General features: G+C 40.6%; 1 protein-coding gene across 2 annotated transcripts in view; it reads left to right on the forward strand.

The window, feature by feature from the left end:
• Kcnab1 (potassium voltage-gated channel subfamily A member regulatory beta subunit 1) overlaps window positions 1-16,732 on the forward strand; it is a 352,108-nt gene that overhangs the window by 295,913 nt on the left and 39,463 nt on the right. For both annotated transcript variants that reach the window (XM_005344063.2, XM_005344065.3), the window contains exon 8: window positions 9,372-9,458. In XM_005344063.2, coding sequence (XP_005344120.1) covers window positions 9,372-9,458 — 87 coding nt within the window. The remainder of the gene's footprint in view (window positions 1-9,371; window positions 9,459-16,732) is intronic.

Below are 16,732 nucleotides of genomic sequence, written 5' to 3' on the forward strand. Positions count from 1 at the left end.
CACACACACACACACACACACACACACACACACACTTTTAGCCATAAAGTTTATTATCTCATTGTTTCTAAAGTCATTCTCTGAGGTTCGTATTTCTCACTTTATTTATGTGCACATGAGCTGTGCCATTTACATACCAACAACTCCACATGTGCTGAGTAACTACAAGTTACTTAAACCTCTGCCTCTTTGGCTATAGCACAGATTACAAGTATTCCTATACTATAGGGTCAAGCATAACGACCATCACTTAATGAACATAGTGTCATTTTGTCACAATAATCAGCATTGCCTCATGGGCATAACTGCTTTATGGAGAACACTCTGTCCTGAGCCTGTGATAACGTGGGGTACCATGATGAATTGCCACCCCCTTCCCTAAAGAAAGTTTCCAATTTTCTCTTCTAAACACAATCTGCTGAGGTTTAGTGTACAATTGGATACTGAAATCAAGCCTGCCCTCCCCAATCACCACCGTTCCTGTTCTTGCATGGCCCAGCAGGTGTGTCTTCTACCATGGGGTTGGTCAATACCCAACAACCCAGCAGCCCAAGAAGGGCAGTGTGCTACCCAAAAAAGGTCTTTTCTTTTTAATATAATTGGTTAGGAAAAGAGATTCAGAAAAAGGTTCACACTGGAATTTACCAAAAAAAAATTTATAAAATCAAAAATAAAAAGAATGGAGAAACTCTATTGAATACCCACTGTTTTAAGACTTAAGTGTGTTTTGGGGGGAGTGGGGGGGCTTTGGAATTCTCTTTTTTCAACAGATTTTCTTCAGGGTCTTGAGCAGCTTAATAGGAATACCTTAGATTTCTACTTTTTTAGTTAAGGAATTCTCAAAGGATGGTAAATCAGTTCAGCAGGAATCTAAGCCAACCCAGACTCAGACTTTCACACAAACTGTGGGAGTTTTGAGATTGGGACCACTTGTTGTGTTTTTATTGATGCTCTTTTGAAGTTCGTAGCTTCAACCAAAGACAAGGGCTAATGAGTAGGAAGCGTACCCCCATAGGACATTTGTATGCAAATTGAAATTAAAGAATTAAATGAATTCTGCAGAGGAGGGCCACCATGAGATTCTTAAACCAAAAATACAGTTGGAAGAGGTTTACAGATAATTATACTTGGGTTTTATTGGCACATTCCCTGTGAGGAAGGTGACCTTATTAAACATTGGTGATTCGTGTGCACATTAAATCCAAGGAGCAATGTTGGAAAATAAGACAAAGCTGTCTTATCATGGACAGTCTTTGACTTCAGCCCAGTAGGTATGATTTCCTTCTTATTTTTGCAAGGAGAAAGAAGACATTTTGCTAAGAGGTTTATTATATCCTTTCTGAATCCCAAGGTCTTTGGAGATCTACAATCCTCTATACTCATTGAACTGATTCACAGCCATTTTCCTAAGGCCCTAACTGTGCCTTAAGAATCAGACAGACCCAATTCTTTGAGTGCCTCACATAAAGAAATAGGAACAGTTTGGTAAGTCATTGTATTGGTCAGTGTCCTGGTGCTGTGAAGAGACACCATGACCACAGTAACTCGTAAAATCAGATAGATGGATGGCTCAGTGGTTAAGAGCTCTCCCAGAAGACCTAGGTTCAATTCCCAGCACCTTCACAGCAGCTCACAACTACCTGTGACTCTAATTCCAGGGGCTCCAATACCCTCACACAGACATACCTGCGGACAAAACACCAATGCACATAAAATAAGCATTTAACTAGGGCTTACTTATAATTTCAGGAGCTTAATCCATTATCATCACAGTGGGAGGCATGGTGGTATGGAGGCAGACACTGAGCTAGGGGAGTAGCTGAGAGTTCTACATCCAGATCCACAGGCAATGGGAAGAGAGAGAGACACTAAGCCTGGCATGAGACTGTGAAACATCAAAGTCCACCTCCAGGGACACACTTTCTCCAAATAGTGCCACTCCCTGGGGTCCAAGCCTTCCAATCCAATGGCCCCCATTCTCATTCAAACCATCACAGTGACATTGTCACAATAAATACACTCCTCACAAGATTTTACAGTCAAAAGCGCTGCCAAATCACAAGCTATCGCTGCAGGCTCGGGAGAGGAAAACAGGTGGCAAATCTCAGAACTTTGCCGTTGGGGGCCAAATGATAAAAACCAACCCCTCCTTTTGAAAAAAAAAAAAAGGCCGTCAATGGGTTCTCAGTTAAAGAATACATTTTCGGAGCAAAGTGAGTGATCACAGTGTTCCTTTCCTGTATACTATGTTCATGAACACTCAAGCCCCATGATAACACGTTTCATAATGGAATGTGAAGCTGTATGTGATTTGAATGGATTTGAATAGGTGCCTTTAGTAAAAGAAGCAGGTGGCAGAGAGGACCCCGCAGACGAAACTGGAGGCTGTATAGGGAAATCGTGTGCATTATTTAATACAACATTTTTCCAAGCTAGAGAGGAAAGCAAGAACATGATAGATTTGATTAAAAAAACAACTGTATTTAAATAGAGCCCTTGCAGACTATGTGTATTGATACATGGTTAAAGCAGCAACACTGAGCAGCTGATGCCCTTACAACCATGCCCATCTGCTTAAAGCTTGCAATAATCTCATTGTTTTAGAAACCTGTGCAAAAATATCAGTTCTAAGATGAGCGCGGTAGTGCTCACCTTTAATCTCAGCACTGGGTAGACAGCTGCAGGCAGATCTCTGGATTCAAGGCTACTCTGGTCTACAGAGTGAGAGCTACACAGAGTAGCCCTGTCTCAAAAACAAACAACAGCAAAAGCAAAAAAACAAGAGGGTTGGGGAGACTGGCTCAGTGATTAAAAACACTAACTGCTCTTTTTGAGGTTCTGAGTTCAATTCCCAGCATCCAAATAGCAGTTCTGTAACTTGTAGATTCATGTGATCTAATGCCCTCTTCTGGAGTGCAGCTATAAATGCAGACAAAAATACTCATACATAAACAAGTACATCTTTTAAAAAAAATAAGAAAAACAAAATAAATGAATAAATAATTCTAAACACTATCAGAACCTAAAAGAAAAATAGACAGATCTATTTTCTTAAAGTACTTAATTTTTTATCCTGTGAACTTTTGAAAGCTTGCCAGTTGACTTCTAGATACCACTTCTAGGGCACGGAGCGTGCCTTCTGCTCCTTCAGGACTGGCTTCCCAAGATCCTTAGCGCCTTCTGCAAGCACACTCACCGCAGCTGTGTCCAGCTTGTTAGCTGCTCACGTGCTCCTGTGGTGGAGTCAGGATTCTTGCACTTCTGCACGTCTTTTTAAACTTAAAATGATACCTGGTTCCAAATCAGTGCTCAACAAAACATTTGCTAAAGGAAGGTTTATTTTAGCGAATCCCTAACTAGATCTTAAGGAGACATTTGTTGAACGCATCACCATAGCGCTGTGATTTACCTGTTTCTCCAGGATTAAAGCATCAAACCTGCAAACGGTTGAATGTCCTGACTTAGTTTCCAGTCACGTGAAAGATCAAAAACTGAAAATCATGTAAGGCAGGAACAATGCACTCTTGAAACCCTAAATGCAGCATTCATGAGATTAGGTCAGGAGAGCCAAGACTTCTAAAGACATCTGGGCTGCTTAGGCAGGAAAGGAGGGAGAAGAAGGAGAGGGACGCTGGAGAGGGAGGACAGGAGGGAAAGAGAGAATCCAGATGGGAGAGGAAGAAGGAGAGAGAAGGGAGGGAGAAAAAAAAGAGAGGAAGGAAAGGGATAATTGAGGAAGGAGAGGAGGGAGGAGGGACTACCTGGCACAGTGAATTTCCCTTCAAGGTGCTCCCTGAGGAAGTCAGTGCTATCCCAACCACGGAAGAGTCACTTGCCTGTCTGCTCTGACCTCCTCATCAAAGCTCTTTACACCCTTTCTCCATGAACAGAAAATATTTCCAGGACTCTATTCCAGCATTCCATTTTTCTGTCCAAAAAGTAATTGTGGCTATCCAGTAAACTAGCTTAAAAATCAAACTTAAATGAGCCAAATTTAAATTTATAAGGGCCTCATTTAACAGGCAATTAATTTTATGCTTATAATAAAAAGAGAAACCCTTCCATCTTCCCAAGGGATTAAAGAGGCTGATAAGGAACTGCTGTTACCCCCGGGAAGGAGATAAAACAGTTCTCTGAGCACCGCCCTCCTTTTGATTGCATAATACATATAATACGTTCTGTTTGGGGGAAGTATTCATATTAGTGAAATTAATTAATTTTTCCTGAATACTCCTAAGAATTTGACCAAAAGTTTAGAACTGAAATATAAGCTATTGCTTCCAGATTTCCCGAGTTTCACTCTTTCTGGTATATTAGATCTCACAACCTTATGGCTTCTGCCATTTTGTTTCTTTCCAAAACAAAGGAAAAATGAAGCTGGACCCATTGGTACAGGCATGTAATCCCAGAACACTAGGGACTAAGGCCGAGGACTTTAAGTTCAAGGGCAGCCTGGGCAACTTGTCTCATAGTGGAAAGCGAAACCGTGAGTGGAGACATAATTCAGTCCCAGACTGCTTGCCTGGCGTCCATGGGTCCTGGGTTCAAGACCCAGCATCGCAGAAGGAGAAAGAGGGCGGGATCACTAAAATGATGTAGCTTGACCACATCTTTTAGATTTTCTAAACTTTGATAGAATTAGTAAGTGTTAAACGTAGCCTTTATTTGCTCTCCTGTTTTTGTGGCTATTAAAACATACATTCATCTAGTGGCATTAAAGCAGTCTTTTATTCCTGACTTATACAAAGGAACAAAGAGAATCTTGGAAAGAAACTGCTTTTCATTTTAAACTTGGCTTCCAGCGATGGCCACAAGTGTCACTGTGGAAGGTTATTACCAGGCTTGGAGAGTACAAGCCATCTTGAGAGAGGCCTGAGATTTTCTTTGTTGACACAAAGTCAGCCTTTAATGTAATTTAACAGTTACAGGGAGTAACTAATCATTGCATTCAATGTACTTTTTGTATTCTTAATTAAAATTTTTATCAAAAAATTGCACGTATTTGGGGGATACCTTGTGCAAGCACACATTAGATAACATTTAAATCAAGATAAGTAAATCCAGCTGCGCGTGGTGGTGCACACCTTTAATCTCAACACTGAGGAGGCAGGAGCAGGGGAATCTCTGTGAATTCAAGGCCAGCCTGGTCTACAAAGCGAATTTCAGTACAGCTGGGCTTGTCTTGAAAAACAAAAAAAAACAAAAACAAAAACAAAAAAAAGTTAGGCTAATTTTTGTCTCAGCTATCAATCAATTCTTTTGTTAGAAACATTCAAATTCTAATCTGTTTTTGGAATACACAGTACATTGCTATTGTGAGTGTTACTCTACCTCAGAGCAGAATTTATTTATTCTATATATTCAGCTTAGCATCCATCTGGTACCCAACCTTTCCCCATCTCTCCTTCCTCACTGCTTCCCACATTCAGCGTCTGATAAAGGTTACTCCACTCGTTTTTTAGATATATTTTTACTTTGTGTGTAGGAGCATTTTGTCTGAATGTATATCTGTGCACTATGTGCCTGTAATGTCCAAGGAAACTGGAAGATGTCATCAGGTCCCTCTGGAAGTGGAGACGCAGGCAACTATGAACTGCCATGTGGGTGTTAGGAACCAAACTTAAAGAGGACCCTTGGCTTCCAACTGCTGAGCATCTCTCCAGGCCCCACACAATGTTTTTAATTCTTCATATAAGGGAGACCATTTGGTATTCATTTTCTTGTAACTGCTTTTTAACTTAGAATAATGTTTTTCTTTCCATTCATGTTGTCATAAATAATGAGATATACCCTTCTTAATGATTGACTATAATATGCATGAACATACAAAATATGTTTATGTATAAGTGCCACATTTTCTTCATTTATTTTTAAGAACTGTGTATTTCAGCTCATTACCCATTTCATAACTGAATCATGATAATGATGATAATGGTGGTAATGTTGATAATGATTTGCTGTTGCAAGGAGGAGGCCGCTTGTTTGTCCCGGCCGCCTGGTTGGCTTACACCCGAAATAACCATACAGAAACTGTATTCATTAAAATAGTGCTTGGCCCATTAGCTCTAGCTTCTTATTGGCTAATTTTTGCATCTTAATTTAACCCATTTCTATTAATTTGTATATTGCCATGTGGCAGTGGCTTATAGGAAAAGATTCTAACTGGCTCTGTCTCAGGCACAGGATCCATGGCTTCTCTCACTCTGCCTTCTTCCTCCCAGAATTCAGTTCTGTCTTCTCCACCTACCTAAGTTCTGGCCTATCAGACGAAAGCAGTTTCTTTATACATTAACCAATACAGGCAACACATAGAAAGAAGGACCTCATACACCAATTTGCTACTGAGTTTTTTCAATATTCTTCAATATCCATCCTCTCAGATGGATAGTGGGCAAATATTTTCCTGCATTATGTATATGTAAATAGTATTTTATTCCTATAGAATTAGTTTTTACTATACATTTTATTAAATGCGTTCTTTGTCAATTTTATATGTGTGCATAATACATTCTTTTTTTTCAAGTTTCTTAATTACCTTTATTTACAGTCTTTGCTATGAGCATACAGAGGATTCTCTTTGCCAAAATATAAATGCATGTATAGTTGTTTTTTTACTTTTGATCACCTGATCTTTAATACTAAAAACCATCCTTCCTGGATGCCATAGTATAGATCAGATGCCTTTTTGTACTTCCCAGTCACAACGTATTAAATTATTTGTGTTCCTCAATAATCATCAATTTCTTTTTTTTTTAATTTTTTATTGAGAAAAAGAAAAAAAAAAGTTTCTGCCTCCTCCCAGCCTCCCATTTCCCTCTCCCTCCTCCCACCCCTCTTTTTACTCTCTCTTCCTGTCTCCCCTCTTCCCTCTCTCCCATCATCCTCTCATTCCTGCCAATCACCCCTTTTCACTCCAAGGCTCTTTCTTACATTCATATGCTTTTGTTTTGTTTTGTGACACCCCGAGTTTAAACAGGGCTGTCGTGTGATCATGAGCTTGGAACTGATCATTGGGAGTCACACATGGGTATACAACTAAATATAACAACTGAGCATCCCCCAGAGTCCACCAGTAGCCAATAGTTCAGCAGGGAGGGGTAGGGCCCATGAGCTTCTCTCTCATGGGTGTTTGACTGACGTCAAGTCCAGTCTTATACAAGTCCGGTGGAGAGAGCCACAGTTGCTGTGAAATCATGGTCACACGGACTGTGTCCTACCCAGAGATGACCATTTCACAGTCTTTCGGGCTCTTACATTCTTGCTGGCCCCTCTTTCTACAATGACCCTTGAGAATCAATAATATGGTGTAGATATCCTCATTAGGCCTGAGCACTGGAGCGTCACTTTTCCTCAGCTCATGCAACACTGTTCGTGTTATTAAATCTTTTATAAACTTCTTTGCATCTCTTTTTAGTTTACGTGTATGTATTTATGTCTGTGTGAGTAGATGCCACATGTCTGTGCAGGGTGTGCTCAAAGCCAGTTGAGAGCTAGAGTTACAGGCCATTGTGTGTCACCCAACTGTCTGGGAACTAACCTGGAGCTCCCTGGATGAGCAGAAAAGCCTTATTAGCTGTGGATCCATCTCCACAGCCTCTTGCTACTTTTAACAAATGTTTAACTCGAGAATTCTGAAGCACTTGTTAATGCCCCAAACCTGAGTATCTGTTCTTTTAATGATGTTCTTAAGCTCCTATGAGCATTCCTCATGCCTCTTCACCGTACCCCTCAGATATTGTCTTGGCGTCGGCTAGATCTTCTATTAAATTGATTCTGCTATGGATGTCGTCAGTTCCGTTTTCATTTCATTTATTGTGCTTTCCAGCTTCAGGATTTGTTTCATTTTTTAAATGGATGCTGTCATTTTCTTTGCTTTCTGTAGTAAGGGTATCTGATGATTACTGAATTGTTTCTCTTGTGTTTTTATTTTGGGTTTAGTTTCTGTTTTCTGAGACAGGGCTTCTCTGTGTAGCCCTGGCTGTCCTGAAAGTCACTCTGTAGACCAGGCTGGCCCTGTGACTGTATCTGTAGCTCTGGAGTGCAGGGGTGAAAGGCATGCATCACTGCCAATGGGATTCTCTTGTGTTTTAAAGGAATATATTTCAGTAAGTTATCTCCAAAACTTTTGCCACTCCTGACCATTTTGGGCTTTGAAAAAATACATTTCTTTTATCTTTTGAGATCATAATTGTATCATTTCCTCCTTCCCTTTTTTCCCTTCAAACCTTCCCCTGTGTTCCTCCTTCCTCTCCTTCAAAATCATGCCCTCTATTTTTATTATTCATTTTTACTTACGTACATATACATACACACACATATGTATATATTTGTTCCTTCATTCATAAATACAACCTATATAACATTACTTGTGTGTATGTTTTCAGAGCCAACCATTTGGCATTGGATAACCAGTCAGCTTGCTCTTCCCTGAGGGAGACTATCTCTCCCACTCTCAGCGGCCTATTTCACTGAACAGGATCTGATTATGTAACTCAGACTGGCCTCTAAGTTGTAATCCTCCTGCCTCCATATCTCTAGTGCTGGGATTACAGGCATGTGTTACCATGCCCAGCTTCTCTGGATTTTCTTGAAATTTATTAAATTTCCATTGTTTAGAATTCTTGTCTAAGGTCACACATAAACATATCACCTCATCATCAGCTCTGGCGCCTCACAGTTCCCTGGAAACTCTTGATGCTTGTTAGTATCTGACAGCATCCACGTGTTGAAATATCCGGCATTGACGCCTGCTTCACTGTTTGGCTTTTTGTGCCTGGCCTTCCAGGAATTCCAAGCAGGCTGTTTGCTCTGGAGTCTGCGGTCCTTGCCACTGTTCCAACACTGGACAGCATGAGTCCCAGGAACTCCAAAACCAACGCTGCTGGTTTGTTTGTGAAAGATAGCATCCCTAGCTTAGGTTCCTAACAGTAGCAAAATTACAGTTAAGAAGTAACAACAAAAATAATTTTATGATTGAGAGTCACCACAACCTGAGGGACTGTATTCAAGGGTGGCAGCGTTAGGAAACTTAAAAACCACTGTTCTAGGGTGTTTGATTCTTGGATTTGAGGATTCCTTTCCAGTTTTCTCAACCATTTTTCCAATATTATGCTAAAAACCAGGTCTCTCATCTGATTTCCTTAACTCTTGCGACAGTTGTTCTCCTGTAAACAACGCTGATTGCCGTTTCTGTGGGTAGTTACTACGGTCTCACTATGCCCTTTTCAGAGATTTTTTTGTAACTAATTCAGTGTTTGTTTTTAAGTAAATTCTTGAAAGAAATCAAACTCCAGCCCGTCCTAATAGTGTTCCCATCTGGACTTCTTGGGCCGTTTGCTATGTTTTCTTCTGTTTTCTGCTTCCGCCTCTAGGACTCAAAGGCTCCCTCCAGAGGCTGCAGCTGGAATATGTGGACGTGGTCTTCGCAAACCGTCCAGACAGCAACACTCCCATGGAAGGTGAGTAAAGGAATTTCTTAAGAAAAAAAAGCTACAGAGCTGCTGGTCCCAGCCTGAAGACTGTTTCTACTCACAGTAAGTAATAAAATAGCAAGACCGATAAGACAGAAGGAAAAAAAGCAAAACCCTTCCGACGTCCTTTATCTACTGCATTTACCCTGAAAACCTATAGACTACTTTTCCTCCTCCGCTCCTCTTTCTTCTTCTAACTTCTTTCTTCCCCCTGATTTTTAGTGGCTTTTCTTGATTGCAAAATATTCACTTTTTCCAGATTCATTTCACTTTCGTGACTTCATCAACTATAACAATTTCATTCATCAGAGGGGTTTCTAACTCAACCACTGGTTCCAAGCAACTCCTTGGAGGACCTTCCTACCCAGCCGCCTCCATTGTGTAAATTTATCACATTTTCTTTATCCATTCTTTGGATGAGGGGCATCTAGTTTGTTTCTAGGTCCTGACTATTGCAAATAGTGCTGCTATGAACACAGTTGAGCAAATGTCCTTGTAATATGATTGAGCATTCTTTGGGTATGTGCCCAAGGATAGTATTTCTGGGTCTTGAGGTAGGTTGATTCCCAATTTTCTGAGAAACCGCCATACTTTTATTTCCAAAGTGGCTGTACAAGTTTGCACCTCCACCAGCAATGAAGGAATGTTCCCCTTACTCCACATCCTCTCCAGCACTAAAATATATAAAGAACTAAAGAAACTAGACATTAAATACCAAATAATACAATTTTCAAAATGGGGTACAGATCTCAACAAAAGAATCTCAAAAGATACTTAAGAAAATGCTCAACATCCTTAGCCATCAGGGAAATGCAAATCAAAACGACTCTGAGATTCCATCCTACACCAGTCATAATGGCTAAGATCAAGGACCTTCGTTTTCGATAGTGGCAGTGTTTGATTAGTTTCCTGGGTACTAAATGCTGAGGGTGGGGAGTTGAGAAGAGCCACGAAAAAGAGGCTCCTCTTTGCGGTTTGGTTGTGGCTCCTCAGCAAGCTGTGTAGCTGTCACCTTCTGTCAGAAAAACACGGTTTGTCCCCTAAGAAACTTTCAGAACATTCCTAAAGTCATGTTTTCTTCATTTATATTTGTTTCCAATCCTGCCTGGGATGGCTGGGAAATACAATGGTTTCAGAGAACAAAATATAAAAGACTATTGAGATTTCCAAATAAGTGGATCACAGTAACCTAAGGATAGAGATATTTCAAGATGAAGTGGGAATATTTGGTTGGGGTTTTTTTTTTAAGTTTTACAACATTTGAACTATCATTTTTTTTAACAATTCAAATAATTCACATAAAATTACACTTAAATAATTTTGTCTTGATAATTCAAAAAGCTGCTTAAATTTTTGTAATAAATTTAGTTCTGTAAAGATTTAGCCTTCCTTGCTGTCAGGCCATAGAAATTAAGGGGAAATAAAAATGTTTAAAGTTCATAGGATTTTTCTAGGTTGCTTTTCTGACCAGACACAAAAATGTTAGAGACATTTATCTTTTTTATCTTTTTTTTAAATTGTATTGCCATTTATCTTTTCCAACTATGGAGAAACGTGCATAACTCTATCTATATAAGCATTTTCATCTGTGCTTATATATCATACATATGTGTATATATATATCTGTCAAAGCAAAGATTGTTTGATAAAGCAAATCATAAACAGTATTAGAAATATTTATTTCAATGATTATATGTTGTCACACAATTCGCAAAAATACATTAAAACAGAACACTAAAGCCATTTAGTCAGCAAAACTATGAAATCAAACAAAAGGTAGTAGATTCTGAAAGGCTAAGTAGTTCACATTTTAAGTGCCTGGGGGCTATTCTTGCTTCAGAATGGTGTCTTACAATTATACCATATATATACACAGGATAGCAGATAGTTGGGTTTTTTGTTGTTGATGATGCTGTTGTTTTTCATGGAGCTTGCAAGTTCTAGCTTTCTGAAAACATATATCTAAATTCATACACTTATTTGTAATTTATACTTAACTTATTTGTAGGTCAAATAGAAACATCAGAGTTGCATTCTGGTCCCAGCAGCACAGATTTTACCTTCAACCCTTTCTGCTTTATTCTAACAGAGGCCAGTGCTGTTTGGGGAAATAGAGGAGAGCCAAGGACCGCCAGGTGAATTAGGACATTACCTCCTCAAATGCGGGGATGGGGACAGACCTGAGTTGCTTCTAGAGTCTATGATAAGAATCATGACGACGGTGATCGTAAATCCTGTGTATGTGCTTCAGTAAAAGTCGTCCACACACAAGGAGGCTACCTTGGAGGATGACTAGTGTTTCTTAAAACAATGCCTAAGAGACAGGTTGTGTCTTACCAAAACTATCCTTGCAACCCTTCGGTGACTGTTAATGTAACTCTACAGCCTTTACTCAACTCCTCTAGACAAAATGGCAAAAACATATTCGGAAATTCACCCAGCCAATTTCTTTAAAAAATAGCTGGAAAAACAAAAACAATCTTTAATATCGTTCACATCCTTTTATTGTCTCAGGACATCACAACTTAGTTGAACCCATTTCTATTCACTTTAGTTATACAACAGTAATTGCCAAACAGATACTATTTAATTGCATATGTATCAAAACTACAAGGCCTAGCATTTGTAGGTCTTCGTACATTTAACCATTCCTTTCCAAATCTATTGAGTTGGGGCATCTCTTTTAAACTGAAGACGCGGAAGCTTTTCCCTCCTGAGGCAACCCAGCCATGACACCACTAGCCCTTCATCACTGCTGAACACTCAAGCTAGTGGACTCAAACAACCAACACGGAACACTGGGCACGAACTGCGTGAATATCAAGATCATGCGTGTGCCCACTTCGGCTGTCTCTAAGCCACAACTTTAAATAACCTCCATTTAAATCTGATTAAAATGCCATCCCCATTTATGTGATCTGTAGCATGAATCAGTGTTAATTGGAGGCATATCTAAAATAAACCAAGATGAGGTCTGGCCAATTTCTGCAATCAAACTGCAACCAATTTGAGCCAGAAAAGGATCCGTCTTGGCACCTTCTCTACCATATATGGGCACTGTGTATCCTGTTAGTCATTGCTACCCATCCCTGCTTCCAGTTCTGCCAGAAAAATCCAAAGACAAAAAGCAAGTTCTGTCAAAGAGAGTGGTGGCAAATTCCAAATGTTCAGTCAGTGGAGAAACCCGGAAGGTGCTTCCTTTGCAGTCTGCCACCTGATGGAATACAATGAGATAGTTCGTGGTGACGGGAAGATGTGACAGCAGAGGGGACTGGTGTGCTTTTCCTTCCGTCCTTCTCGTTGTTTTTCATGGTTCACCTAGTAGTAAGGCACTTTTCCTTCACGGCAGCTGCCGCGCCATCTGTCCCTGCTACACTATCTGGCATCGGTGGATGTTTTCCAAGCGGAGGAGAAAAATTAGCCCCACATTTCATGTCTCCTTTTTTTTTTTTTCTTGAGACAGGGTTTCTCTGTAGCTTTGGAGCCTGTCCTGGAACTAGCTCTTGTAGACCAGGCTGGCCTCGAACTCCCAGAGATCCACCTGCCTCTGCCTCCCGAGTGCTGGGATGAAAGGCATGTGCCACCACCGCCCAGCGCTCATGTCTCCTTCTTATAACAACACATCACTCCTCGTGGACTCACTGAGAGCTCCTCGTCTCTACAGAACCCCAACTGTTAATCCTTTCACTCCGTAAGGCAGGACACATTTCCATGTCTTCTCCAGAGCTGGTCATAGGAGAAGGTTCAAGGCAACTTAAGTCACGCTGCGCATGGATCGACAGAGACACGGTATCCCGTGCTAGGAGAGTTTGGGTTGTTTTTCTGCTATGGCCAATGGCAGGGTAATTCTACAGGAAGAAAGCTATTGGGTGCCACTATAGTGGTGAAATGGAGATAAGTGTGGGCCACTTGTGAATAATAGCACAAGAAGAGTACTTTCATATAGAGATTTTAAAATTGCTGACAGAATATGATGATTTCTCAAGTTAAATTACATTTTAATAAATACTTAATTTCAAGGCATGCTTGAGACCAAGTCCTTTCATTTAGAACTCATTGCCAAAACTAATCTCCAAGAATTCCTGCATGGTTGGATATTATGTCTATACTAATTACTGTTCACGCTGTCCATTTTTTCCTTCTTGCCAAATAGTTCAGGCAGAAAGCAACCTAGATGTCTTTGTTTCAGATAGGAGGGGTAAGACCAGAGTTCGTCTCATTAATCCCCACAGTATTCATCAAACAGCAAATTCTGTAAGTGCTTACTTCTTCATAAGTCATGTTTTTCACTGTTGTTACATGCAAGCGGGAATCTATGGATATTTGGGGATCTAGGATATCCATGACAACTCAGAAAATAAGAAACCACAGGAAACATTTCAACAGCCTAGATTGTCAATATTTTATCAGTTCCAAAATACTGTACCCAGGTATTTTATCTTACAAAGTAAAGTTTTTAGAATAAAAACATAATCACCTGAATTTACATATGTCATTTAGCCATGACTGTTCCGTGCATCTGGCTTTAACTTTCATTATTACCCTGATGGATACCCCCACCTTGTCCCCAAAAATTTATAATAGAAAGAAGAAACCCTCCACAAGCTATATGATGATGTTGCCCCAGAAACATATAAAACAAGACAGCTAAGCAAATAAAACTATTTATTAACCACACTAAAAAAATGAAATAAACAGATGGGTTTCATTACAATATTATCTTAACCATATATATAAAATTTACTGTTTCAACATGCAGTAATTTTTTAACATGATAATTTAATTTACTCTTTCCTCCTAAGTCTTTAAAATCCACAGTGCACACAATAATTTGGACCTAAACATTTCAAACGCTCAACAGCTATATGTGGGGAAAAACTACCATTAATGACCACAGAAGTAGAAACTCTTCGTGCTCCGACAGAAACCGGGGGTACCAACCCCTTTGTGTTGCTCTGACTACGATGCTCAGCAGAAACAACACAAGCTGTTTGGAGAGAGTTCCAAGAGCCATTTCAGCCGTCACCACAGCAAAGGCATTACAGCAAGCATACAACAGAAGCTCCTCTCTCTCTGACATCCCAGGAACCAGAGACAGGCCAGACCTGGGAGTCAGTCTGTAAGCTCCCCACACATGCCCCTGGTGACTTCTAGCAGACAGGCTTCCTAAAGTTCCACAGCCTCTCAAAATACAGCCACCAGTCGGTTACAAGTGTTCAGAATATAAGCCTGTGGGTAATAGTTTAGATGCTGCTCTTGACCCACCAGAGGCTCTCATCTTACAAAAGCAATCAGCCCAGCTCCAAGGACCTCCCTCCCAGGTCTTAATAGTCCTCCTTCTGTTTAAAAGTTCAAAATCCAAAGATTCTATTGATTCTGAAGTCAGTCTCGCATCTGTGAGATCCCCTAAAAGTAAAATCTATTACACACTTCCCATGTGCAATGGTCAGAATAAACATTTCCAGCACACAAGGTAGGAGAGGGAAGCATGAGGAAAAAAAAAAACGAGGAGGGAAAGATGAAGTCCTATAGCTCCATGTCCAGCAAGGTGGGGAAGCAGATGTGATGCCTGCCACACACACAGCCTCCCCCTGAGATGGCTCCACTCATTCACTACAGACTTCCTCAGCAGACACCCCACAGCTCCTAGGGTCTCTAATTCAACTCGCTCTACTCTGACAGCTTCGTGCACAGCCTACTCAGGGGCTCCCCGTAGGGAGTCCAATCCTACACACACACACACACACAGCCTGGCCTCCCAGACTTTTCTTTGAAATCTTCTAATTTTTGTGTTCCGTGTGCCTGAAAAGCCAGTATCATGTGGATGATGCAAAGTTCTACATCAAGCCTGAGAAGAAATCAGGCCACATTGGACCATGGCTGCAGAGGCCTGGTAGGACTTTGATGTTGAACGTAGAAAAACACTTCCCTGTTTCCAGCAAGGCACCCTGGCTACTCTCTCTTTTTGGGCATCCTTTCAAAAGAAAGTCCTTCAAATGCGTTTGTATTTTTATACCCTGGAGGCATCAACGGATGAGATCTTGCCCACCAGACATCTTTCTATTTCCCCTGTGCAAACTGTTTCGCTTTTGTTAATGGCACTAATTTCTGAACCCTTTGTCTATATTTGATTTGTCTGCAGCTTTGAGTACATATATGTCAAACTATACATTGTCAGGCCCAATGAATTACTTTTTACATCATTCTATCTGCTTTTGCCATGACTCACTCTGTAAGCCTGACTCAAGGCAGCTAGCAATAACCGTGCTACAGAACAAATGTCACTCTGTCTTGAAATCCCCTCCACCAAATAAATACGTCCACTACTTTTGAACCCAGTCTTACTGATTCTAGTAACATAAGCTAAAACAGAGAACCAGCAATGAGGAGAGGTGGCGCTCACTCCAAGGTCTTTCCCTCCATGGTCTGTGATGGGACTCCTCATTGGAGCAGCGTGTCAGCAAGGGAGACAGGCAGAAGAGACAATTGCAAACCCAGGCTTTCTCAGCGGTCACGCTACACTGAAGCAGGCTACTGTCCCTAGGCAGGCTCAGTTCCTCACTTGAAAGTGAAAATACATAAAATCCAAGTACCTTGGGAATGAGTTAACAGTGTGAGTTTACCACCTCGCTTGCAGCGAAGGCAAAGAAGCACAAGCCTTATCTCTAGCATGTACCGTTTAATGCATACACATATACCTCTCTTCTCAGTGGTAACAATGGGAGATGTCCAAGGCCTTGAAATTATAACGTGATGAAAACCCAAAGATGTCCAAGTTACTGGGCTAAACAGGGTCTATGAGGTCAAGAAAGGGTCAAGCCAGAGGTGCTGATATAATTGTCTTATAAGCTATTTGTTTTCTCCTTGGAATATCGTCCTGCATTAACTTAATAATAGATTTTTCCAGGCTTCGGTCTAAAAGATGGTCTTGTGCCAACAGCTATTTTCAAAGCTATCTACAAAAAAAAAAAAAAAGACATAGAAGATCAGTTCATTCTTAGTTGATAGTTTCTGAATGCCTACCATATGCCAAGCACTTTTCTGAGCACCTAGGAGAACTAGAAGTTAATAAATCTGACAAAAATTCTGCCCTTATAAAAGTCAAATCCCTGCTTGCTTTGCAGACCGATAATAACTAAGAACGTTACATTGGGGCTGGAGAGATGGCTTCATGGGTAAGAGTACTCGCTACACAAGCACAGGGACCACAGCTCAAATTCCCAGCAAGCACACAAAAGTCAGCTATGACCGCGCATGCCTGT

This window comes from Microtus ochrogaster, chromosome 1, assembly GCF_000317375.1.
Source record: "Microtus ochrogaster isolate Prairie Vole_2 chromosome 1, MicOch1.0, whole genome shotgun sequence".
In the NCBI taxonomy this organism is placed as follows: domain Eukaryota; kingdom Metazoa; phylum Chordata; class Mammalia; order Rodentia; family Cricetidae; genus Microtus; species Microtus ochrogaster.